The sequence below is a fragment of the Geotrypetes seraphini genome, chromosome 6, assembly GCF_902459505.1.
Source record: "Geotrypetes seraphini chromosome 6, aGeoSer1.1, whole genome shotgun sequence".
NCBI classification, from domain to species: domain Eukaryota; kingdom Metazoa; phylum Chordata; class Amphibia; order Gymnophiona; family Dermophiidae; genus Geotrypetes; species Geotrypetes seraphini.
Genome location: NC_047089.1, coordinates 74,491,841 through 74,513,916, shown reverse-complemented (window position 1 = coordinate 74,513,916; position 22,076 = coordinate 74,491,841). Strand labels below are relative to the sequence as shown.

The 22,076-nt window shown below is 41.2% G+C and overlaps 1 protein-coding gene across 4 annotated transcripts in view; it reads right to left on the bottom strand.

Moving 5' to 3' along the window:
• Positions 1–8,710: 8,710 nt before the first annotated feature.
• PCDH17 (protocadherin 17) overlaps positions 8,711–22,076 on the bottom strand; it is a 317,465-nt gene continuing 304,099 nt past the window's right edge. For all 4 annotated transcript variants that reach the window (XM_033949383.1, XM_033949384.1, XM_033949385.1 and 1 more), the window contains exon 5: positions 8,711–13,848. In XM_033949383.1, the coding sequence (XP_033805274.1) occupies positions 13,166–13,848 (683 nt within the window). In that variant the 3' untranslated portion in view covers positions 8,711–13,165. The remainder of the gene's footprint in view (positions 13,849–22,076) is intronic.

Sequence of the window (22,076 nt, the reverse complement as noted above, 5' to 3'; positions counted from 1 at the left end):
TTCAATGTAATATGAAAACAAGTTAATTCTTATTCTGTAACCTATGTATATTTTTCTTCTAACCAATTTGCACCTTGTAATCACTGACCGCTCAATGCCCTCTTATCTATTTATACACTGTAATTCGCTGACTGTACAGCTTTTCTTCATTGTGAACCGCCTAGAAGTCGCAAGACTGTGGCGGTATAGAAAAATAAAGTTATTATTATTATTATTATTTGTGTGCGCTAAATGCTAAGATATCCATAGGAATATAATGGATGTCTTAGCATTTAGCGTGCGCTAAATTGGTTAGTGCACCTTAATAAAAGGACCCCTAAGTGAAAATACCTAACACACTTTAGTAAACATGTCCAAAAGTAAATAATAAACATCAACATCAAAACCAAAATTAAAAATGAAATGATCAATAAATTACAAAATTAAAAATTCCATGTATAAAAAATACAATTAAAAAGTTCCATTCACAAAAACACAGCTCTTATACTAAAAACCAGTCCGAATATTCACTTTTGTATTCTTAATATTCCACGCAATTACTCTCATCCTGCTCTATTCTTCACCCTCCAGCTGTCCAACTATCAGTTGCAATGGCTCTAGGACCTGTTTATTCTTTACCCTCCAGCAATCCAACTGTCATTATAATCATTCTAACAGCTGCCCAAACAACTGTGCCTTCAGTTGTTTCCTACACTGGAAATAATTAGTCCCATTCCTTATTTTTCACAGCAGAAGGATTGCCCTACTGACTGTCCATTTCCTAGTGGAAGCCAAGCTCAGTTCCTTAACAGATGGGATCACTAAGCATAGTTCTGTCTGTGAGTACAAAGTCCAGACTGTCTGATGCTGTGTAAAAAAACGTTGCTAAGTCCTGCAGTGTTAGTCCATAAAGAATCTTAAAAACAAATGTTAATAGCTTAAAAACTATACTTAGGTTGATGGACATCCAGTGGAAGGAGATCAAGGAAAAGATAGCTCTTTCCCACCTCTTGCTTTGCAAAAAATTTTAGCCACAGTATGTAGAGGGACATTTTCGATATGTCTAAGTCTAATGGAGGATGTTTTGTGAAAAACATCCAAACTGAGTGAATACTGTGATTTTTGAAACAGAAAAATGTCTATTTTTTTTCTTTTCAAATATGACCATTCCCTACACATTTTTGTGCTCAGCTTGCTTTTCTTGACATTTCATTTTGGGAAAAAAAATCTCCTAGAGAAAAATGTACAAAAACAATCCATTAGCATGTCTAGAGACCAGCAATTTTAGTACACTGGCCAAAGAGACATCTGAGCAGTGACGTGGGGCAGCCTAGGGGGCACACATAAAAGGTCCCAGGTACAATTTTCACTGTAACCGCTTATATTGAATTGTGAGCCTTCCACGAACAGAAAAAAACCCAAAAACAACAGCTATACCTCACTGTGCACCATAATAGCCCTCAAGCCTGCAGGTGTCACCTAAATATAGGTACAGGAGATATCTAGTGATTTTTGAAGGTATCAAACTTTCCACCACAAGTGTACTGGTTAGAGTGAGATATAGTCCTGAAGTCCCTTTCTGTAGTCAAATGTACTGAACACTAGCCTACTCCTGGGACCAGCTTGCTGTTCTAATAGGAATGGCCATCATATCCGAAGGTATCATAGAGCCTGGTGTGTATTCACACTGTCACATCTTTGGAAGATGGAAAGGGGTCAATGACCACTGGAGGACTGAAGGTATGCCATCTTTTTGCAACTTAGACATGCTTGAAACAGGACTAGACAAAAGTGTATCGATTTTTGCTCTAGACAAAAAAAAAAAATCTAACTTTTGGGAACCCAAGTCCCACCCCCTATATGCCTCTTTGGAATTTGGACAAATTGTGGAGCCAAACTTCTGAATTCAGAGTTTCAAAAATCACAACTTAGATGCTGTAGTGAGAAAAATGCTACTTTATGAAATTTTTCATATTTTTTTTCTTTCTTGAAAATGAGCACCATGCTGGAATTCTATAAAGGTGTCACCTTTCCCTTATGGAATGGGCTCCAAATAGGCACCTCGTAGATCAGGGATCTCAAAGTCCCTCCTTGAGGGCCGCAATCCAGTCAGGTTTTCAGGATTTCCCCAATGAATATGCATTGAAAGCAGTGCATGCACATTGATCTCATGCATATTCATTGGGGAAATATTGAAAACCCGACTGAAGGAGGGACTTTGAGACCCTGTCGTAGATGCATTTTTATAAACTTGCCTTCCACAAGGTATAAACCTCAGTTCATACATCCATTGCTGACTATTTGAAGTAACGTTATCACCTTAACGGCCAGTCTTTAAGACTCATGTTGATATTTTGACTGGTTTGATGTCATAATGTTTTCTTTAAACTGAATTCATACAACTATACCTAGGGCAGGGGAAGGCAATTCCAGTCCTCGAAAGCCGGAGCCAGGTCAGGTTTTCAGGATATCCACATAAATATGCATGAGATAGATTTGCATCTCAAGGAGGCAGTGCATGCAAATCCATCTCATACATATTCATTGTGGATATCCTGAAAACCTGACCTGGCTCCGGCTCTCGAGGACTGGAATTGCCTATCCCTGACCTAGGGCACTGACCAAGCACTCTTATAAATCCTATGTATAGGTTTTCATCCATCATAGCAGTTCATTAATGTTTTTTTATAAGGGATACTTTGGGATTTGGAATCTATTTCATAGGGTTTTCTATGAGTTCATTACAGCAGTGATTCCCAACCCTGTCCTGGAGGAACACCAGGCCAATCGGGTTTTCAGGCTAGCCCTAATGAATATGCATGAGAGAGATTTGCATATGATGGAAGTGATAGGCATGCAAATTTGCTTCATGCATATTCATTAGGGCTAGCCTGAAAACCCAATTGGCCTGGTGTTCCTCCAGGACAGGGTTGGGAACCACTGCATTACAGTGTAGAACAGTGGTTCCCAACCATGTCCTGGAGGACCACTAGGCCAGTCTGTTTTTCAGGATAGCCCTAATGAATATGCATGAGAGAGATATGCATGTAATGGAGGTGCCAAGCATGCAAATCTGCTCCATGCATATTCATTAGGGCTATCCTGAAAAACCGACTGGCCTAGTGGTCCTCCAGGACAGGGTTGGGAACCACTGGTGTAGAATACATGGAGGGGCACTGTCAATATGACATTCAAATCTGAGTCTGGGCATTTTGAGGAATGCACACACAAATCCAGTAGTGAACATGACCACTTTCAAAGGTACACTGTCAAAAGCGTGCCATGCTCTGGCGTGCCAACAATCCTGCAGTGACATTTGCACGCAGGACATATGTGCACTGCCACTTCTAAGCCTTTCCGTTAGCGCTGTGAGGGTGTGTGTGTGGGGGGGAACACCCCCACTATGTTTATGTTTATTTTATTAATTTGATGAATCGCCTATCCATAATTTACTAAGCGATTTACAATAAAATACATAAGCATTTTTAAAAAACATACTAATAATATTAAGTAAAAGATAAAAAACAGACTCATAGACAGATGAAAACAAGAACACATAATGATAAAAGGGGAAAAGTTACATAATAAATGCTTTGAAAAGAAGAAAGGGAACATTCAAGGAAAAAACATAAGGAGGGATAACTTAACTACAGTAATTAAAAGTATTTGTGTTAAAGAATTTACAAGTCCACACGCTACTGTTGGGGGGACCCCCCCCCCAAGTACACTGAAAACTCCCGTTCTCCTTTCCATTTTTCCTGTTCAGTTTTCAGTGTAGTGGGGGGTTACCCACCCCACCATCAATGGGAGTGCGAAGACTTGTAAATGTAGTGGGGTTTACCCACACCCTCCTCAAAGCGCTAATGGAAAGGCTTAAAAGCGGCAGAAGCAGTGGCACGCATATGTCCTGCGCGCAAATGTCACCACGGCAAAGTCTGGCTCGCTTTTGACGGGTCACCCTTATGAAACTGAAAACCATCTGTTGATATATTACTTTAAATTCAACTATTAATAAAATAATAAAGGATCAACAGCGTATAAATCTTTTTTACTTATCCTTTATTGCAGTATCATTTACTTGCCTCATCATTTGCATGCTCCGACGGGACCCGTTTCACCCAAAAAGGCTTTCGCAAGGGTTCAAACAAGGAGCACTTATTTCGGCATCCTCTTTGCTTAGGGGCTGGAGTTATCACGTTTTGCTACCATCTTTTTTATAATCCTGATGAATGAGGTTGATTTTCGTTGTGATGTAGAAGGGGCCACCATTTTTGGTAAACATGGTAAACATCCCTGCAGAGCATAATCCACCATAAGTATAGTAGTTAGAATGGGATATGGGCTTGGGTCCCTATCTCTATAGTCCACTGCACAGCACACTAGGCTATGCCAGAAACCTGCTTGCTGCTCTACTAGGACTGACCATAACATCTGAAACTATCATACAGGCAGATATGCACTCTCATTCACATCTTTGGTGGGTGGGATGGAGTCATGCCTTCATCCCTCTGGTGGTCATCTAGTCAGTCTGGGCACCTTTTTGGCATTTGTTTATATTTAAGCACTGAAATCCATACTATTCAAGAAATTTGTCAAATGATCTAACCAAAAAGTATCAACCATTCCCAGATCACTGACGCATACTATAGCTATCAACCTTGTAATCTCCCTGGGAATGCCCAGGTTAGTTTCTTGTTGTAAACCGCCTAGAACTGAAAGGGATTGGCAGGATAGAAGACATCAATGTAATGTAATGTAATATCCTGCATTATAAAAATGTCAATGTAGCTTACAAAACAGTAACAATCATTAACTCAGAAGAGAAAGGAACATCATAAAAATGCAGGAAAGCCCTACACCTGCATATAAAAGTGCAAACATTCATCAAATTATAATTTACAAAATAAAACAAGATAATTACAAATAAGCTATACTGCATATAACACTGTCCCCCTTTTACAAAACCGTAGCACGGTTTTTAGCGCTAGCCACGGTGATAATTCTATGAGCATTGGAGCTGTTACTATGGATACAGATGTTCTGGAGATAATTTATTAACCAATGACATATAAAACCATGAAAATTCAATTTAAAAAAGTACAATAATAAAAAATACAGTGATAAAAATCCAACCAGACCCTACACGGTCCGTGTTTCGGCAAACACGCGTTCCTCAGGGGTCCAATGGATTGAAAACAGTCTATTGTCTTTAAACCTGTGAGCAAAGAATCTGTGAGCAAAAAAATGCTAAGCACAGACTGTGTAGGGTCCGGTTGGATTTTTATCACTGTATTTTTATTATTGTACTTTTTAAATTGAATTTTCATGGTTTTATATGCCAGTGTTTAATAAATTATCTCCAGAACATCTGTATCCACAGTTTTTGTTTTCATTGGTGGATTGTTTTCACTGTGGATCATTGGGTCTCCCCATTTTTCTTTGTTGGAGCTGTTACTGCCATGGCCAGCACTAAGAACCGTGCTACGGTTTAGTAAAAATGAGGGAAGGGGGTATGGTCATCTTGATACAGTTTCCATCCTTCATGCCTGAATATTTAAATTTGTGATGGAATGTTAAATGCAAGTTCAAAGTAATGTGTCTTTAATAAAGTTTTGAAGTTTGGAAAGGACAGTTCATTGTGAATAGTTGCAGGTAAATTATTCCAAAGAAAGGGTGTCAAGAAGAAAAATGCTGCATTATGAGTTGACTCATAATGGGCTAACTTAGGTGGTGTTAAAACAAGTCTAGCCGTAAATGTGTGTCAGGGTGGTGGTGGAGGTGGGTAGGGGGAATGGGACTTGATATACTGCCTTTTTGTGGTTACAAAGTAGTTTACATACTATAAACAGGTACTTATTTTGTACCAGAGTCACAAGGAGCTGCAGTGGGAATTGAACCCAAATTGTGTCCTGGCCATTTTCTAAAATGTTCAATTATTGCAGAAAAACCAATCACAAGCTCACCCTAGTCTCGCCTGAACCATGCTTCCGACACGTCACTTCAGATTTACATCTAGAAAATGGGTTTTGAAAATAGCAAATTGGAAGGGTCTGGCAAGAATAACGTCCATCTGCCCCTTGGACATTTTTCTTTTAGCTTCAAAGTCATCCTGCTCTAAATTCTTGTGAACAAATAATGACCTGCAAATAGACCTCTATTGTAGAAGTCTGAAGGAATAAAGTACCCCATCTTACCTTTTTTTTCTTACCACCTATACACCAAACAACAAAAAGATTTGTGTAAATTTAAAAAATTGATAAAGCGTCATCTGTTTTGTAAGATGAAGTACGATGGTTGATGCCTTTTATATGAATTGGCAATTTTGATGTCTTTTGACATTTTTTTAAATTGTGTATGTTTGGTGTAATCTGTCTTGTTTAAAGGTGGAATATGAATAATAATCTATACCAACTCCCTGATAAGTTGTTTTATATTTCATATAAATGAGGCATATTTTTGAAACGGTGACTATCTTAACAGCCACAAGTTGTTTTTCACAAGCAATTACTGCCAGTTTCCCTGTGGTACGCAGTGCTTTTTTAACAGAAGTATTCAGTCTTAATGAACACAAGAACATGCAACGCCATTAGTAATTGCTTTTTATTCATAGTCCTCATTTTCCAGATAGAACACATTAAACACAGCCATTAAACAATAGCAGTTGAGATAAACCATACAATTTATGCTGCTTTTTGTATTGTTCACCAATCACTTAATGCAGCTCTGAGCCTTATTGGGTGACCGGGGATCGAGAACCGTGCATTGCCATTCTGTGGACCAATGGGGCCAGGAATGTCAAGATGGTCAGGTTTCAATTGTGCTTCAAATCAAAAAAAATCTTGATAGCTAAAACTCCCATATGAATTAGCATACTGAAAAATTGCACCTGATATCAAAGGCTGTATTGAAAAAAAATAATAATAAGTGGTTATACATGGTGCTAAAATCAGACTACTTGTTCTTGTTATTCCAATAAAAACACGAAAGGTGATTTTAATATAAAAGCAATGTGTCATGTTCTAGTAATAACTTTTGTTTTTTTACCATATTCTAACTCAGGAAATATCTTAAGTAGGAGGCACTGTAAAAAGATTGTGTGAACTCGATGTTCTGGAAAGATGTGTGTATATACCTTTAGGTGAGAAATACTGATAAATAGAATAGGGCAGATTAATGATTCATTTACAGATAGCAATTCTTCAAAACCAAAATAATTTTTTTTTTCTGCCACGGAAATATATTGTGTTAGCTTAACATCCTCTGTTGGATAATTTTCTGTCATATACCATGAGATATCTGCCTTTTCACTGTATTCACAAATTCATTTATATCTAAAAAGGATACTTAGGAGCCTTTTTACTATAGGGCAGTAAGCAATTATCGTGAGGTTAATGTGTGGAAACAGACCACCACAATACCACATTAAGGGATTTTGTGGTAGTTTGCTTCTTGCGATACACTACTGAACATGCATTACTGAATTTTTTTGGAACTTTTCTGTCAGGCGGAGGGCAAAGAAGTGTTAGCAGCAAGTGTGGTACATGTGCCAGCTGGCTAATACAGAGGTAATCAGGACCACCTACTGCTTCCTAAAAAGGCACCATGGGGCTGATTCTGGAAGCGGCATCTGCTGCGGCAGGCGCCTACAAAGTGGGCACCCGCCGCGTGTCAATCACACACAGGTGCTGCTTCCAGAATCGCCAGGGTTTAATAGGGACGTCAGAATTGTGGTCAGCAGCACATAGTGAAGCCAAAGACCCCTAAACACACCTACTTCTGGGCTTCCAGGGATCTAGATGCTGATCCTGCGTAGTGGCGGCTATATTTTTTGTTTTTAACGATGCAAGCAATGGTGCAACTTAATGGTGCAACCAATTATCACACTACTTAAATCCACCTAATATAAGGTGGCTTTTGTTTGTGAATCTAGGCCTAAGGGCATTCGTGTTAACCTGGAGCAGGTTTAATGCATTAATCTGAATGTTATTGCAAGACCTGAAATAAAAAAATACTCGGAACATCCTTTCTGGATGCATTAGCTTTCAGCTTACCACACATTAAAATTCTGCATTACAGCACATTAAGCCCAAGACTGAATGCGTTTTAGTAAAAAAGGCATCTTCCCCTGCTATTCAGTGCTATTTAACCAGCCAGGAATGACCCCTGGCTGGTTAAATTGTGCTAAGCAGGCTAATCACTAATATTCAGCTCAAGTTAGCTGATTATCTCTGCTGAATATTAGCACTTAGGGACAGATTCTGTGATTGAGTGCCTGAAGTTATGCACCTACTGTATTTCATGTCAATCACACTTAAGACACCCATTACAGAATCATGCCTAACTATAACTTAGGCGCCTACAATGTAGGCCAGGGTTTTAAAAGCCTACATTATAGACACCTAAGCACTTTAGAAAATCACGCCTAATGCTCCCTAACTCCTCTGCTCCTAAACACGCCTACTTTGAAGTTAGATGCCTATCTTATGTAGAATCGTGCTTAAAAGATAGGCACCTATCTTTTTTTTTTTCAATTATGAGCTTATTTAAGTTCATAATTGAAGCAAATATACTAATTAACCCTCCCATTTACAAAACCGCGCAAGAGATTTTCAGTGCCGGCCAGCACGCTGAATGTTCTGCGCTGTTCTGACAGTCATAGATTTCTTATGAGCATCGGAACAGCACAGAGCATTCAGTGCACCGGCTGGCGCTAAAAACCTCTCGCGTGGTTTTGTACAAAGGGGGGGGGGGGGTAAGTTAGGTGCTTAACTTAGTCACCTATCTTTAGGCGCCTTTTATATAATTTCCCTCTTAGTGGCTATGTCATGTAACTTAGGGGTCCTTTTACTAAGGTGCGCTAAATGCTAAGGCACCCATAGAATATAATGGGCACCTTAGCATTTAGCGTACGCTAATCTTTAGCAAGTGCTAAATCGGTTAGCGCGCCTTTGTAAAAGGACCCCTTAGCCAGTTAAGCATGAATATTCAGCACTATACTGGCTAAGTTTAGCGGTCAACGTAAGCTACATTAGTTAGTTAGACATGATGTGTTACTTATTCAGCTCAACTAGTTCCTGTATTCACATTGATTTGGCATGTTACGTTTCTTATTGTATACTATTATTTTATTGTCACTACTGGATTGGTCTCTTTTTCGTCATGTGCTGGTCGCAGTTGGGCTATAAATGCAAATTATATGACGGTCCTCAGTTATCACGACTCTCAATAGTCAGGACAAGCCTATAAAAGAGTTGTGAGCTGTCTCAACCCAGAAAGGGTAAATCAAGCGTGAAACATCCCTGGACCTGTGCATAGTGCTCTTAATAATTGTGAAAAACAAAAAATGGTGTAATTTATAAATGAATAGTTAATTAAAGAGTCACTCTAAATATTGCAAAATTGTGCAGCCCGAAATATAATTTGCATTTATAGCTTAGTTGGTATAATGAAGTGGGTCCTCCAATGTCCTGCACTATTGTATGAAAGTATTTTTATAGCATTATATATTTATATCTCCTTTTTCCATTGGGTTTTTGGTTTTGGTCACAGTTGGGGCAAGGTACTCAAGCCAAATATATGAGGTTAATATTAATGGTAGATAGTAATAGTAGTTCTGTTGCTTATTCTTGAGGCTGGATGGAGAGGCCTTGGTAAGGTGCCAGGTTGGTGACTCACTGATACCATCTACAAGGCCTGAAAAGGTTGATGACCTTGCTTGGAAGGGGAAAGGTCATCTGGAAAATCCTGGCTACCTCATTGCGAAAATGTTTGTTCTGCTGACACAGGGGAAAACAACTTGTATGATGAACAGTGTAATCTATAGGGATACATCACTTGGCTCTGATACTTTGACAAGATTCCCTTTTAAAGGCATCAACAAATTTGCAGCCTTCTATATTTTACTTGAAATGTGTCTTGTCTTCATTGAGGTTGATGACGTGGCAGTCACAGCTGCTCCAGTTGCATGCATTAATCTAGTATTTAGCATGTGAAGCCCCAACTACAAGTTTTATTACATACCATATTGGCATCAAAACGTTTTATGTTGTTCTTAAGATTAAAAGTACCATTAAATGGTTGTAAATGTTTCTTTGCTTCTATAAAATGTCAGCAAACCTCTCTACTTATTATAGCTGAAATAGCTTTATAAATACTTGAATAAGCATTTTGTGGTTTCTTATTCTTGATTTAACATATATTATTTAGCCAGCACATGTGTTGCTGACTTGTAAAGGGCTTTTGTTCATCATCCAACAGCATCATCAGCTTGTGTTACATTTTTCTGAAGAACATGACATATCTATAATAGAATGGAGTTGTTAGAGAAAGAGAAATCAAAATTTTGTAAGCTCAGCTTTAAAGCTACAAATCCAATATTAAGGACCTCTTTTACTAAGGTGCGCTAACCGATTAGCGTGTGCTAATCGAATTAGTGCATGCTAATCGGTTAGCATACCTTAGTAAAAGAGGGGGTAAGTTACGTCAGACAACTAAAAAATTAAATCACCGCTAAATATTGATAATGTTTTAAACACATACTGCTAGTAAATCACTAGTGGTAAAAAAAACTAAAGTAAATTCTTTTCCACTATCATCGTTTTGCTCAAGGTCAAATAACAGGAATGTTGATGCTGGTTCCTCAGAATTAAAATAATTTTAACATGTATTGATATATGTACCTAGAAAAAAAGCTTATTTTCTGTTTAGGGTGTGCTCAGTATAAAAGTGCATATAGCATTTTGGTAAAAAATAATGGAATTTCAGCTATCAAAACAATTTAACCTAGGACCCCCTGGCAAAAGTAGCATTGTATAACACAGAGACAACACATTTCTGTTACATAATTGTCCAGTATATGATGAGTAGTCGGGCAGGATCTGTACAAGGCCTCTTCAGATGATATTAGATAATTTGTTCTATAGAAACGGAGAGCATATATTTAAAGTGGGATTTCCAAGAAACAGAGAGAGTTCTTTGGAGGACTGATTAGGCTAGCTTAGTCTTTCTGATTTGTAGGCACCCTAATGAGGACCTATTTGACATAATTTTTATAGTCAAATGGTAGACTGTAATTTTGAACGCAGCTGCATGAGACTGGAAATTGCAAACCTGAGTAAAAGTCAGAAAGCTTTTCATAAAATCATAAGGGCTTGTCAGCTTAAGTTTCAGCTCAAATCAACTGTGTATTTTCCCCCTACATACCGTATGACACTGTAGCACGGTCATAAAGTTACCTAAAAAAATGTTTGAAAAGAAAAAGCTGCTTGAAGCATCCTTTCCTCAGTTTGTGCTTGCGTTTGTTTATTTTTGGCAATAATTAAAGTGAACAAATGCTTAAGTTCAGCTGGAGTCTTAGTCAGGTATGATAATTTTAAAGGCTCTGCAAAAACAGAAATTATAGTACCTGAGCTTTGCAATCTACATAAGCCCCCTTTTCAGACAGATGCATATTTAAAACTGCATACTCCGTCTTTTTTTTTGTTGCTGTTGTTATTGGCTTTTTAGAAAGTATGATAATCTACTAAGACTCCAGTTTTCTTCAGGATCAGTAAGACCACAAGAAACTAATTTATAGTAAACAAAATTTTGTATTTATCAAAAATGTGCTGAGGAAATGGGGTAAAAGGAAATGGGTCTCACTGGTTTAAAAGCTCATACCTTAAGAAATGGACCTCAAACTTTAAATTGTAAAGCATTCTACGAACTAGAAAAATGGACTCCTTTACAAACTGAAGTGCTTTTTTTTCTGCTTTAGGAACCGAGAGCCTAGATTTTGAAATATTAGCTTCTATCAGAATGTAACCACAGGTGTGATAACTGTACACATTACCAGTTGCATCTGCCAGAAAACGTTCCCAAGTAATATTTTAGTTATTAAACATGGGATGAAATGGGAGCTTCTACGAGGTCTTGCACATAAACCATGGTTGATGCCCATTCAGTTGGTTCGAACAGCTTACTCAAGCAAATGTGAACAGATTATGCACTGTAGTTTGTGGATCATACATTAAACAAGAGACTCTGCTCTGAGGTGCTGCTTCCCAACACTCCACAGGGAAAGAGAAGCAGGGGGTGAGAAAAACTCATAGAGTTTGACATCTACTGAGGCAACACTTGCCATTTACAATATAAGCCCAAATATTTTTTTTTTTTGCAACACAACTATATATTAATTTAATAAAATACACAATATAGCTCTTATACACTCAACAATTTGGCTCATATGCATGGAATCTGCAATAAATCAATAAAAATATGCCATTTTGATGTAAACACATTAAATCTTACATTTGCACATTTAAATGGTGTTGTGAATTGTGTTGATGTTTAGGACATTTTCATTTTCCTGAGCTATTTTAGTGTCCACAAAGGAATAAAAAAATTGTTAATAATGTTACATTTGGAATATATTACCCTTAAATGGCAATCCTTTTCTAGACCTGCATTCTAGATCAGGTTTAAAAAGCATTGAATATATATTTATTTTTGTTGGACACTAAAATGCTACATAGGCATTACGAACTTTCTTTTCATATATAAAGTGAATTAGCTTATGTATGTGAAGGACAAAATGGACTGTAGCATCTTACAAGTAACTTCTTTTATATGACATGAAGTGTTACTAAATGACCAGGATATGTTTTGTTGATAAATGATCTGGAATGTTTCTTTTTTGTGTGTGTATGGCAATTATACAGAAATGTTTACCACAAATGAGTGCTGATGTTTGGTGTAACTAGGACCACTGCAAGATCATGAAGGACTTTCAGTAGAAACCTGTAATGATCATTGGAAATCCACCACAGAAATTATTCAACCCTGCTTTTCATCGGGTTTAAACAGTAAACAGTTACGTCAGCATCAACTAAAGAGGACAGTCTTATGCTATCATAGGTACTTTCATTTAACTTCCAATTGGATTGTCAAAATTTCACCTTCTATAAAGTACTTCACAACAATCCTAATGTACGGTCAAAATAAAACCATTGATATCTGTGAAAAAACAAACAAAAAAACCAGCAGTGAAATGAATATATTGTGGGCACTTCAGATGTTCACTAAAAGCCTTAAAGCAGCATTGGTCTTCCTTTATCCCTGCAAAATTGTTCTAAACAGGGAACGTAATTTGTTTAATGAACACAAGGGGCAGCAAATGCTAGCCATCTTTCCTTCCCCCACCCCCCCTTTATTTTCTCACAGCCACAGGGTCACTCCCTCTGCAGTCTTGTAAAAGTTTGTCAATTTCTCTGACAACTTCCTCTGCATCCACCGATTCTCGGCCTAAATCTCGGTTTGAGTGATCTAGCTGCTCAAGAACAGAGTCCATCTCGCTCGAGTCTCGGCTCACTCTGGAATGGCCATCGGCAAACACCCGAGCCTTCTGATCGGACGCAATATACTGAGGGTCTTTTGACTGTTTACTGGGTGATATATACTGACTATCAGTTGATAAGTACTGGTTGCTTGTTTCAGCCAATCTGCCTGCTTTTATTTCACAAACATCTAAAGGTCCTTTTGTTGAGGTGCAAGGCTCAATGCATGTCTTGGTTGGGCTGTTTGATGCTGAGGGAATCTCTTGAAGAAGAGGGCTCAGGGCACGCTTGGCTTTTAAATAAGGTTTAACATTGGCAATAAGAATCGTGTGCTCTCTCTTGTCTTTTCCAAATGTACAAAATGTCTTTTTTCCAGTGGGATTCACAGTTTCGTATGTTTCAGTCTCAACATTAGCTTCAACTGTGGGTACAAACAGATTTGTGCGATAATCTGGATTTTCTGCCTGATTGGCTGTTGGGAACTGTGGCATCCAACACCTGTCAGAATGACCAAGCACTTTGCATTCATCTGTGCAATTAACACACTCTTCTTGTTCTGTAAAACAAATAGACAATTGTAATCGTTAAGTTTTCCATTAGATTTATACAGAGGATATGATCAAATCTCCTTGGGACTTTCTTGCCCTCTTATCTCATTTAATTAAGATAAACAAACAATAACTAATGCATTTCAGAAGGATTGCATACAGCAGCTGCTTAAGACAATGTTTTTATTAACTTTATTTTTGGGACATTAAAGCATTAGCACAGCCCAAAGGAAAAAAGCAAAGGAACCATGAGAGAATAACCCTCAAAAGACTTCTGTTTCATCTCTGAACTAATCTGCAGCTGAAATCTCTTTATCTTTGTTCTGTATAAAATTCATCCTAGCAAACGGAACTAAAAGGTATTATTAGGATGCCTTTTCTTTTGTACCAAGTAACGAGGAAGCCACTATGATATCAACATGATTCAATTCAAGAAATACAAACAGTTCATAAAAGCAGAAAGCTGATTTTTTTTTTTTTAATTTTCACTAGCTCTTTATCTTATTCTGTATTTGTCAGGCTAGATAATACTTATAAATTAAACAGTCTACATTAAGAAAAGATCTTTGATTTTGCTCAGTATACAGAAATTTAATTCCATTCAAGGCATGTGGAAAACTCCATGCAAAACGAATTTTTTAAAATTAGTTCTATGCTTAATAGTCACATTTTTTATTTTCTTTCTAGATTGAAAGGTGCAAAAACAGATATGGAGATCCATTTTAAGACAGGATGTGGAGAAGGGAATTCACAATATTTTAGGAGAGATTTTACAAAACATAAGAACATCTTATAAAACAAGAGCACGGCTATACATCCCAGCCCTTCCAGAATTCAGAGGGAACACGATTTTAGAAGGCTGCAAGTGGGAGAAGAATGCTTCCTCCTCCAAATACATGCAAGATCAGCTTCTAAAATTGTTGATCTCTCACCAGATGGCACCAGTCAACAGCAGACCTCCCCAAGGCAGTGTCCAGCCCTACCAGGATTATTCCCCTGGGGGACTGATTATGATTGTTGGGGGAGGGGTGTGTGCGTGTGAACAGCTCCAATGCTGACTGGGGATATTGGTATAGTAAGAAGGAGGGGTGATGAACTTCAGGCCACCACTGATAACTAAGCAGGTGCCAGCCGATATGCATAGAGGAGATTTGCATGCCTGGCACCTCCATTACATGCAGATCTCTCTCATACATATACATTAGGGCTATCCTGAAAATCCGACTGGCCTGGGGGTCCTCCAGGACAGGGTTGGAAACCACTGGCGTAGCTAGCTTTGAATTTTATCCATTTTATAGAAAGTTAATTTCTTCTTGGCCAAAGGATCTGGGTCTACTAAGATGCGACATGGTCAACCCAGGAAAGAAGGAGACTATTTCTCTTAATGAGATAGGAAAAAAGATCTTTGGGGGCTACTTTCTTATTAGCCTACCCATGTAAATGCGTAGTTAAATACCTTGATGCTAAATATGTCTTTTTTGCCCCAGAGCAATGAAGGGCCTTTCTGGACTTGAAGAAAATTGCTTAAGTCGCAACTGATAACGAAAGAACATAAGAACATAAGCAATGCCTCTGCCAGGTCAGACCTGAGGTCCATCGTGCCCAGCAGTCCGCTCACACGGCGGCCCAACAGGTCCAGGACCTGTGCAGTAATCCTCTATCTATACCCCTCTATCCCCTTTTCCAACAGGAAATTGTCCAATCCTTTCTTAAACCCCAGTACCGTACTCTGCCCTATTACGTCCTCTGAAAGCGCATTCCAGGTGTCCACCACCCGCTGAGTAAAGAAAAACTTCCTAGCATTTGTTTTGAATCTATCCCCTTCCAATTTTTCCGAATGCCCTCTTGTTCTTTTATGTTTTGAAAATTTGAAGAATCTATCTCTCTCTAATTTCTCTATGCCCTTCATGATCTTGTAGGTTTCTATCATGTCTCCTCTGAGTCTCCGCTTTTCCAGGGAGAAGAGCTCCAGCCTCTCCAATCTTTCAGTGTATGAAATGTTTTCCATGCCCTTAATCATTCGTGTCGCTCTCCTCTGGACCCTCTCAAGTATTGCCATATCCTTCTTAAGGTACGGTGACCAATACTGAACACAGTACTCCAGGTGCGGGCGCACCATTGCCCGATACAACGGCAGGATGACTTCTTTTGTTCTGGTCGTAATACCATTTTTAATAATACCCAACATTCTATTTGCCTTCTTCGCGGCTGCTGCGCATTGCGCCGTTGCCTTCATTGTTGTATCCACCAGTACACCCAAATCTCTTTCAAGGTTACTTCCCTCTAATACTAATCCCCCCATTTGGTAGCTGAACATCGGGTTCTTTCTCCCTATATGCATGACCTTGCATTTCCCTACATTGAATTTCATCTGCCATTTATTCGCCCACTCCTCCAGTTTTTTTAGGTCCCTTTGTAGGTCCTCACACTCTTCCGTAGTTCTAACCCTTCTACAGAGTTTAGTGTCGTCCGCAAATTTTATAACTTCACATTTCTTCCCCGTTTCCAGGTCATTAATAAATATTTTGAACAGCAGCGGTCCAAGTACAGACCCCTGCGGAACTCTGCTCGTGACTTTCCTCCAGCCCGAGTAGTGACCCTTCACTCCAACCCTCTGTCTCCTGCCTGCCAACCAGTGTTTGATCCATCTGTGTACGTCCCCTTCCACCCCGTGGTTCCACAGCTTCCTAAGTAGCCGCTCATGGGGTACCTTGTCAAAGGCCTTTTGGAAGTCAAGGTAAATGATGTCTACAGGTTCCCCTTTGTCCAACTGGCTGTTTACCCCCTCAAAGAAGTGCAGTAAGTTTGTTTGGCACGATCTTCCCTTGCATGTTGGCTCGCTTTCATCAGCCCATTTTTTTCGATGTGCTCACAGATGCTGTCCTTTATCAGTGCTTCTACCATCTTGCCTGGAACCGATGTCAAACTTACCGGCCTATAGTTTCCCGGGTCTCCTCTTGACCCCTTTTTAAAGATAGGTGTAACATTTGCTATCTTCCAGTCCTCCGGAATCTCTCCAGTTTTCAAGGATAGGTTGCAAACTCGTTGGAGTATTCCCGCTATCTCATTTCTTAGTTCTTTTAGTACCCTAGGGTGGATTCCGTCCGGGCCTGGTGATTTGTCGCTTTTCAATCTATCTATCTGTTGGAGGACATCCTCATGGCTCACCTCTATTGCTGACAGTTTTTCTTCTTGGTCACCATGGAAGATCACGTCGGGTTCCGGTACACTGGATGTGTCCTCGCTTGTGAAGACTGACGAGAAGAATTTGTTTAACCTGTCGGCTACCTCTTTTTGCTCCTTTATCACTCCCTTTTGGCCCAATCATCCAACGGTCCTACTTCCTCCCTCGCTGGTTTCTTCCCCTTAACATATCTGAAGAATGATTTGAAGTTTTTTGCCTCCCTGGCCAGTCTCTCTTCGTATTCTCTTTTCGCTCTCCTAACCACTTGATGACATTCTCTTTGGCGTTTCCTGTGTTCATTCCAGTTTTCCCCAGTTTGGTCCTTTTTCCATTTCCGGAATGATTTTTTCTTGTCTCCTATCGCTTTCTTCACCTCATTGTTTATCCATGCGGGGTCTTTTGTTCGGTTTTTTTTTTGCACCCTTTTCTAAATCTGGGGATGTACATATGTTGTGCTTCTTGCACTGTGCCCTTGAATAGAGACCAGGCTTGCTCTACAGTTTCTGTTTTCCTTGAGCTGTTTCTAAGTTTTTTTCTTACCATTGCTCTCATAACATCATAGTTCCCTTTCTTGAAGTTGAACATTGTCACTGTGGTTCTCTTCCCTTTTGCTGTACTTACTCCTAATTTGTACTGGATCATGTTGTGATCGCTGTTTCCTAGTGGTCCTACTACTTCCACTTCTTTTGCAGGTCTCCCTATTCTGTTGAGGATTAGGTCAAGAGTGGCATATCCTCTTGTTGGTTCCTTGACAAGCTGATCCATAAAGCAGTCCCTCACAGCCTCTAAGAATTCTGTTTCCCTCGCACAGTTTGAGTTTCCAATATTCTAGTTTATCCCAGGGTAGTTAAAATCTCCCATTACTGTCACATTCCTATTGTTGCCTTCCCGCCTCAATTCTGCTGCCAGATCTTTGTCGTTTGCTTCCGTTTGTCCAGGTGGACGATAGTATAGACCCAATCTTATGTCAAAGCCACTTTTTCCTAGTAATTTGACCCATAATGACTCCAGTCCTTCTGCCTTTGGTTCTATATCCACTCCGGACGAGGGAATGGTGTCTTTTATGTATAGTGCTATTCCTCCACCCTTCTTGTGGGTCCTGTCTCTTCTATAGAGTTTGTACCCTGGCAGCACTACGTCCCATTGGTTATCCTCATTCCACCATGTTTCCGTGATTCCAATGATGTCTAGGTTTTCTTTTTTGGCTATGGCTTCTAATTATCCCATTTTGGTCTTTAGGCTCCTTGCATTAGCGTACAAGCAATTTAAGTCCTGGTCTTTTCTTTTCTCTGCTGGTTTTACATGTGTTTTGCTCCTCTTACCATCCCCTATTTGGGCTGCCAGTCCCTCATTTCTGTTCCTTTCTTCCTCATTTTTTGGTGTATCTTTTCTGTTCCTTTCTTCCTCATTTTTTGGTGTATCTTTTTCATCTGCAACCTGATTTCCTGATCTCTCCTGTTCCTCTAATTTTATCTGTTTGCCCTTTTTGTTGGTCAACAGCTTCTGTTGTTCGTCTCTTGCCTGTTCCCAGCATTTTTCCCGCTCAGTATCTTCTTTGGATACTCTTGTCCGAACCGTCGACGTCAGGTCGACTATCGGCTTTCCCCTTCTTCTCAGTTTAAAGCCTGCTCAATTCCTCTCTTGACGTTGTTTGCTAGCAGTCTCGTTCCTGCCTTGCTCAGGTGTAGTCCGTCCCTCCTGAAGAGCTTGTTCTTCCCCAAAAAAGTTGTCCAGTTTCTTACAAAAAGGAATCCTTCTTCTTTGCACCATCTCCTCAACCAAGCGTTTATTGCTTGTAGCTCGGTCTGCCTCTTCACGTCTGCCCTCGGTACTGGCAGAATCTCTGAGAATGCTATCTTCTGTGTCCTCAGCTTCAGTTTCCTTCCTAGGATCTTGAACTGTTCAATTAGCGTAGTCCTGCTGTAATTTCTCCTGTTGACATCATTTGTTCCCACGTGGATTATCACTGCTGTCTCTTCTGTTTCCGCGCCATCCAGGATCCTCTCGATTCTGTCAGTGATGTCCTTCGTTCTTGCTCCTGGGAGACAGGTCACTAGCCGATCCTCTCTCCCTCCTGCTACGTGACTGTCCACTTCTCTCAGGATTGAGTCTCCCACGATGACTGCAGATTTCTCCTTCTTCAGCTTCCTTACTGGTCTCAAGTCTGTATCCTCGGCGTGGTTCAGTCCTTCTCTTCCGGGGTACCCGCCAGTCTTCGCCCTCTCTGCTTGCACGAATCTTCCATGTGATCCTTCATCCTCGGCGTCCGTTGGCCTCTGTCTTCCATCTGTTGGCCCATGTCCTCCATCTTGTGTAGCCGTAGCTTCCTCGCTCCAGCGCTGCTGATGATCCTGCTCTTCTACCTGCCTGTAGGCCTCCTCGATGAATCTTTCGAGCTCCCTTACTTGCTCCTTGATGTGGCTTTCTCCTGTAGGGTCTTCAGTTGTCTCGAAAGGTGCTTCTGAGATGTGGAGTCCCTCCAGCTCTTGAACCTTGCACTGCAGTCGACCAACTTCCTTCTTCAGGCTTTCCGGTTCCTGACACCGACTGCATATGTATGCCTGCCTTCCCGAGGGAAGGTAGTCATACATATGACACTCTGTGCAGTACACTGGGAAGCTCCTCCGTGTTCCTGCTGCTTCCATTTCTCTTTCTTCGGAGTCCACTAGATGTCCTCTCCCTTGTCTTATGTCTTTATGTGTGCAGGCGCTGTGCTCTCTCCTGTGCTTGGCTCTTTCCTGTCTACTTCTTCTGCCGCTTTTTGTCTTGGTGGGTCTGTTATCCTCCCTTGGGCCTCTTTCTTGTCCCCGAAGCCTGCTGCTTCTTTATCCTTCCCTGTCTTGTGTGTGTCTTATTGTGTGTTTTCTTCTTGTGCGTGTGCTCTCCCTACATGCGTGCTCGCTTCTTCCTTACCTGGTGTTCTGGAGTCCTTGGCTGTCTTTGCTCGACCCTTCTCAAGGCCCTTCGCAAAGGCGCTCTCGCTAAGGCGAGCGCCTTTGCCGCTCGCCTTCGCTGCGCGCCGTTGGCTCCCTTCCTGTTAAGGGGGAGTCAGGGCGATGACGCTGATGTCGTGGAGGGGGTGGGCGGAGCTTCCTCTCACCGCTACCCGCTCCTCTCTGCCGCCGCTGACCCTGCTAGAAAAGAAAAAGAAAAACTCCTCCGGCTTCTCCCACCGGCTGCTCTCTCCTGCCTCCGCTCCTCACCTCACGGCCGTGCAGTGGTCTCTCGCGCCCTGGCTCCCTTCCTGTTAAGGGGGAGTCAGGGCGGTGACGCTGATGATGTGGAGGGGGTGGGCGGAGCTTCCTCTCGCCGCTACCCGCTCCTCTCTGCCGCCGCTGACCCTGCTAGAAAAGAAAAAGAAAAACTCCTCCGGCTTCTCCCACCGGCTGCTCTCTCCTGCCTCCGCTCCTCACCTCGCGGCCGTGCAGTGGTCTCTCACGCCCTGGCTCCCTTCCTGTTAAGGGGGAGTCAGGGCGATGACGCTGATGACGTGGAGGGGGTGGGTGGAGCTTCCTCTCGCCGCTACCCTCTCCTCTCTGCCGCTGCTGACCCTGCTAGAAAAGAAAAAGAAAAACTCCTCCGGCTTCTCCCACCGGCTGCTCTCTCCTGCCTCCGCTCCTCACCTCGCAGCCGTGCTATTAGTGTTAAAGCCTATTAATTGCACTTTTTATTTTTTCCTTATTGAAATGTTTACGCTCATCACATTATTATATGGCCTCTCAAAAGCAATATTAGTGGTCTAAGGAAGGATTTAAAACAAGGGTGTCCAACTTTTTGGCTTCCCTGGGGCGCATTGGCCGAAAAAATTTTCTGGGGTCGCGCAAACGCTGCAGCAAGATAGAGGAGAGAGCCGGCAAGATGGTAAACACCTGGGGGCAGCAGAGGAAAACACTGCATTGCCTTTGTCCGGGGCCGCACAAAATACTTCACGGGGCTGCCTGCAGCCCTCGTGCCGCAGGTTGGACAGCCCTGATTTCAAATGTTACTTTTACTGTGTTTCATTGGCAATTAGTTTTTCTTGTAAAAATGTTTCAAAATCAACAAATAATAATAATAAAAAAGAAAGATAATTTATTTCTTGGAAGTCACCCTCCCCATGTGTATGTGGTAAGAGCTATTATTTACATTAGATTATGGGCTCCTTTTATCAAGCCGGGCTAGCGGGGTTAACGCGCACGACTCTTAATCATGCGCTAACCCCCCTGCTGGCCAAAAACTACCACCTGCTCAAGAGGAGGCGGTAGCAGCTAGCATGGCTTGATAAAAGGAGCCCTATATCAATGATAATGCACCTAGATTATTATTCCTAACTAGTGTTTAAGCCCGTTACATTAACGGGTGCTAGAGTACATGTCTGTCTGGTTTTTTTTTTATTTGTCTCTCTCTCCTTGAATGCTGTCTATCTGTCATTATTTCTGTCTGTCTCTCTCTGGCCCCCTGTTTGTCTATCTTTATTTCTAACTCTATCCTCTTCCCTCAATCCTGCATGTGCCCTTTTTCTTTCTCCTCCCCATTTCCTTCCAACGTCTGCTCCCCCTGCCCTCATACTTCCATTCAGTGGCTGTCCCTCCTCTCCCCCACACTTCCATTCAGTGTCTGTCTCCCTCTCTCTACCCCTTCTATCTACTGTTTATCCTCTGTCTTGCCCCTTCCATTCACTGCCCTCTCTTCTCTTTCCTTCCAGTGTCCGCCCTCTCTCTCTCTGTTCCATATGGCATCTCCTCCTTCCTTTCCCCCTTCCTTTTCCCTTGGTCTGGCATACATTCCTCCTTCCCTCCATGCCCTGCCATCTCTTCTTCCCTCCAAGCCATTCTCTCCCCCTCTGCTCCCTTTCCTTCTTGAACTTCATCGGGCAGCAGCAGCAGCATTCACAATTCATTGCTGTTGCTGGCTTCAGGTCTTCCTCTCTGTCGGGTCGTCTTCCTGAAACAGAAAGTAGGCAGGACCTGCCAGAGAGGAAGGCCTGAAGCTGGCAACAGCAGCGAATTGTAAATGCTGTTGCTGCCCGAAGAAGCCAGGCCTTGAAAAACCCGAGGCAGACCGCTTCTCTTC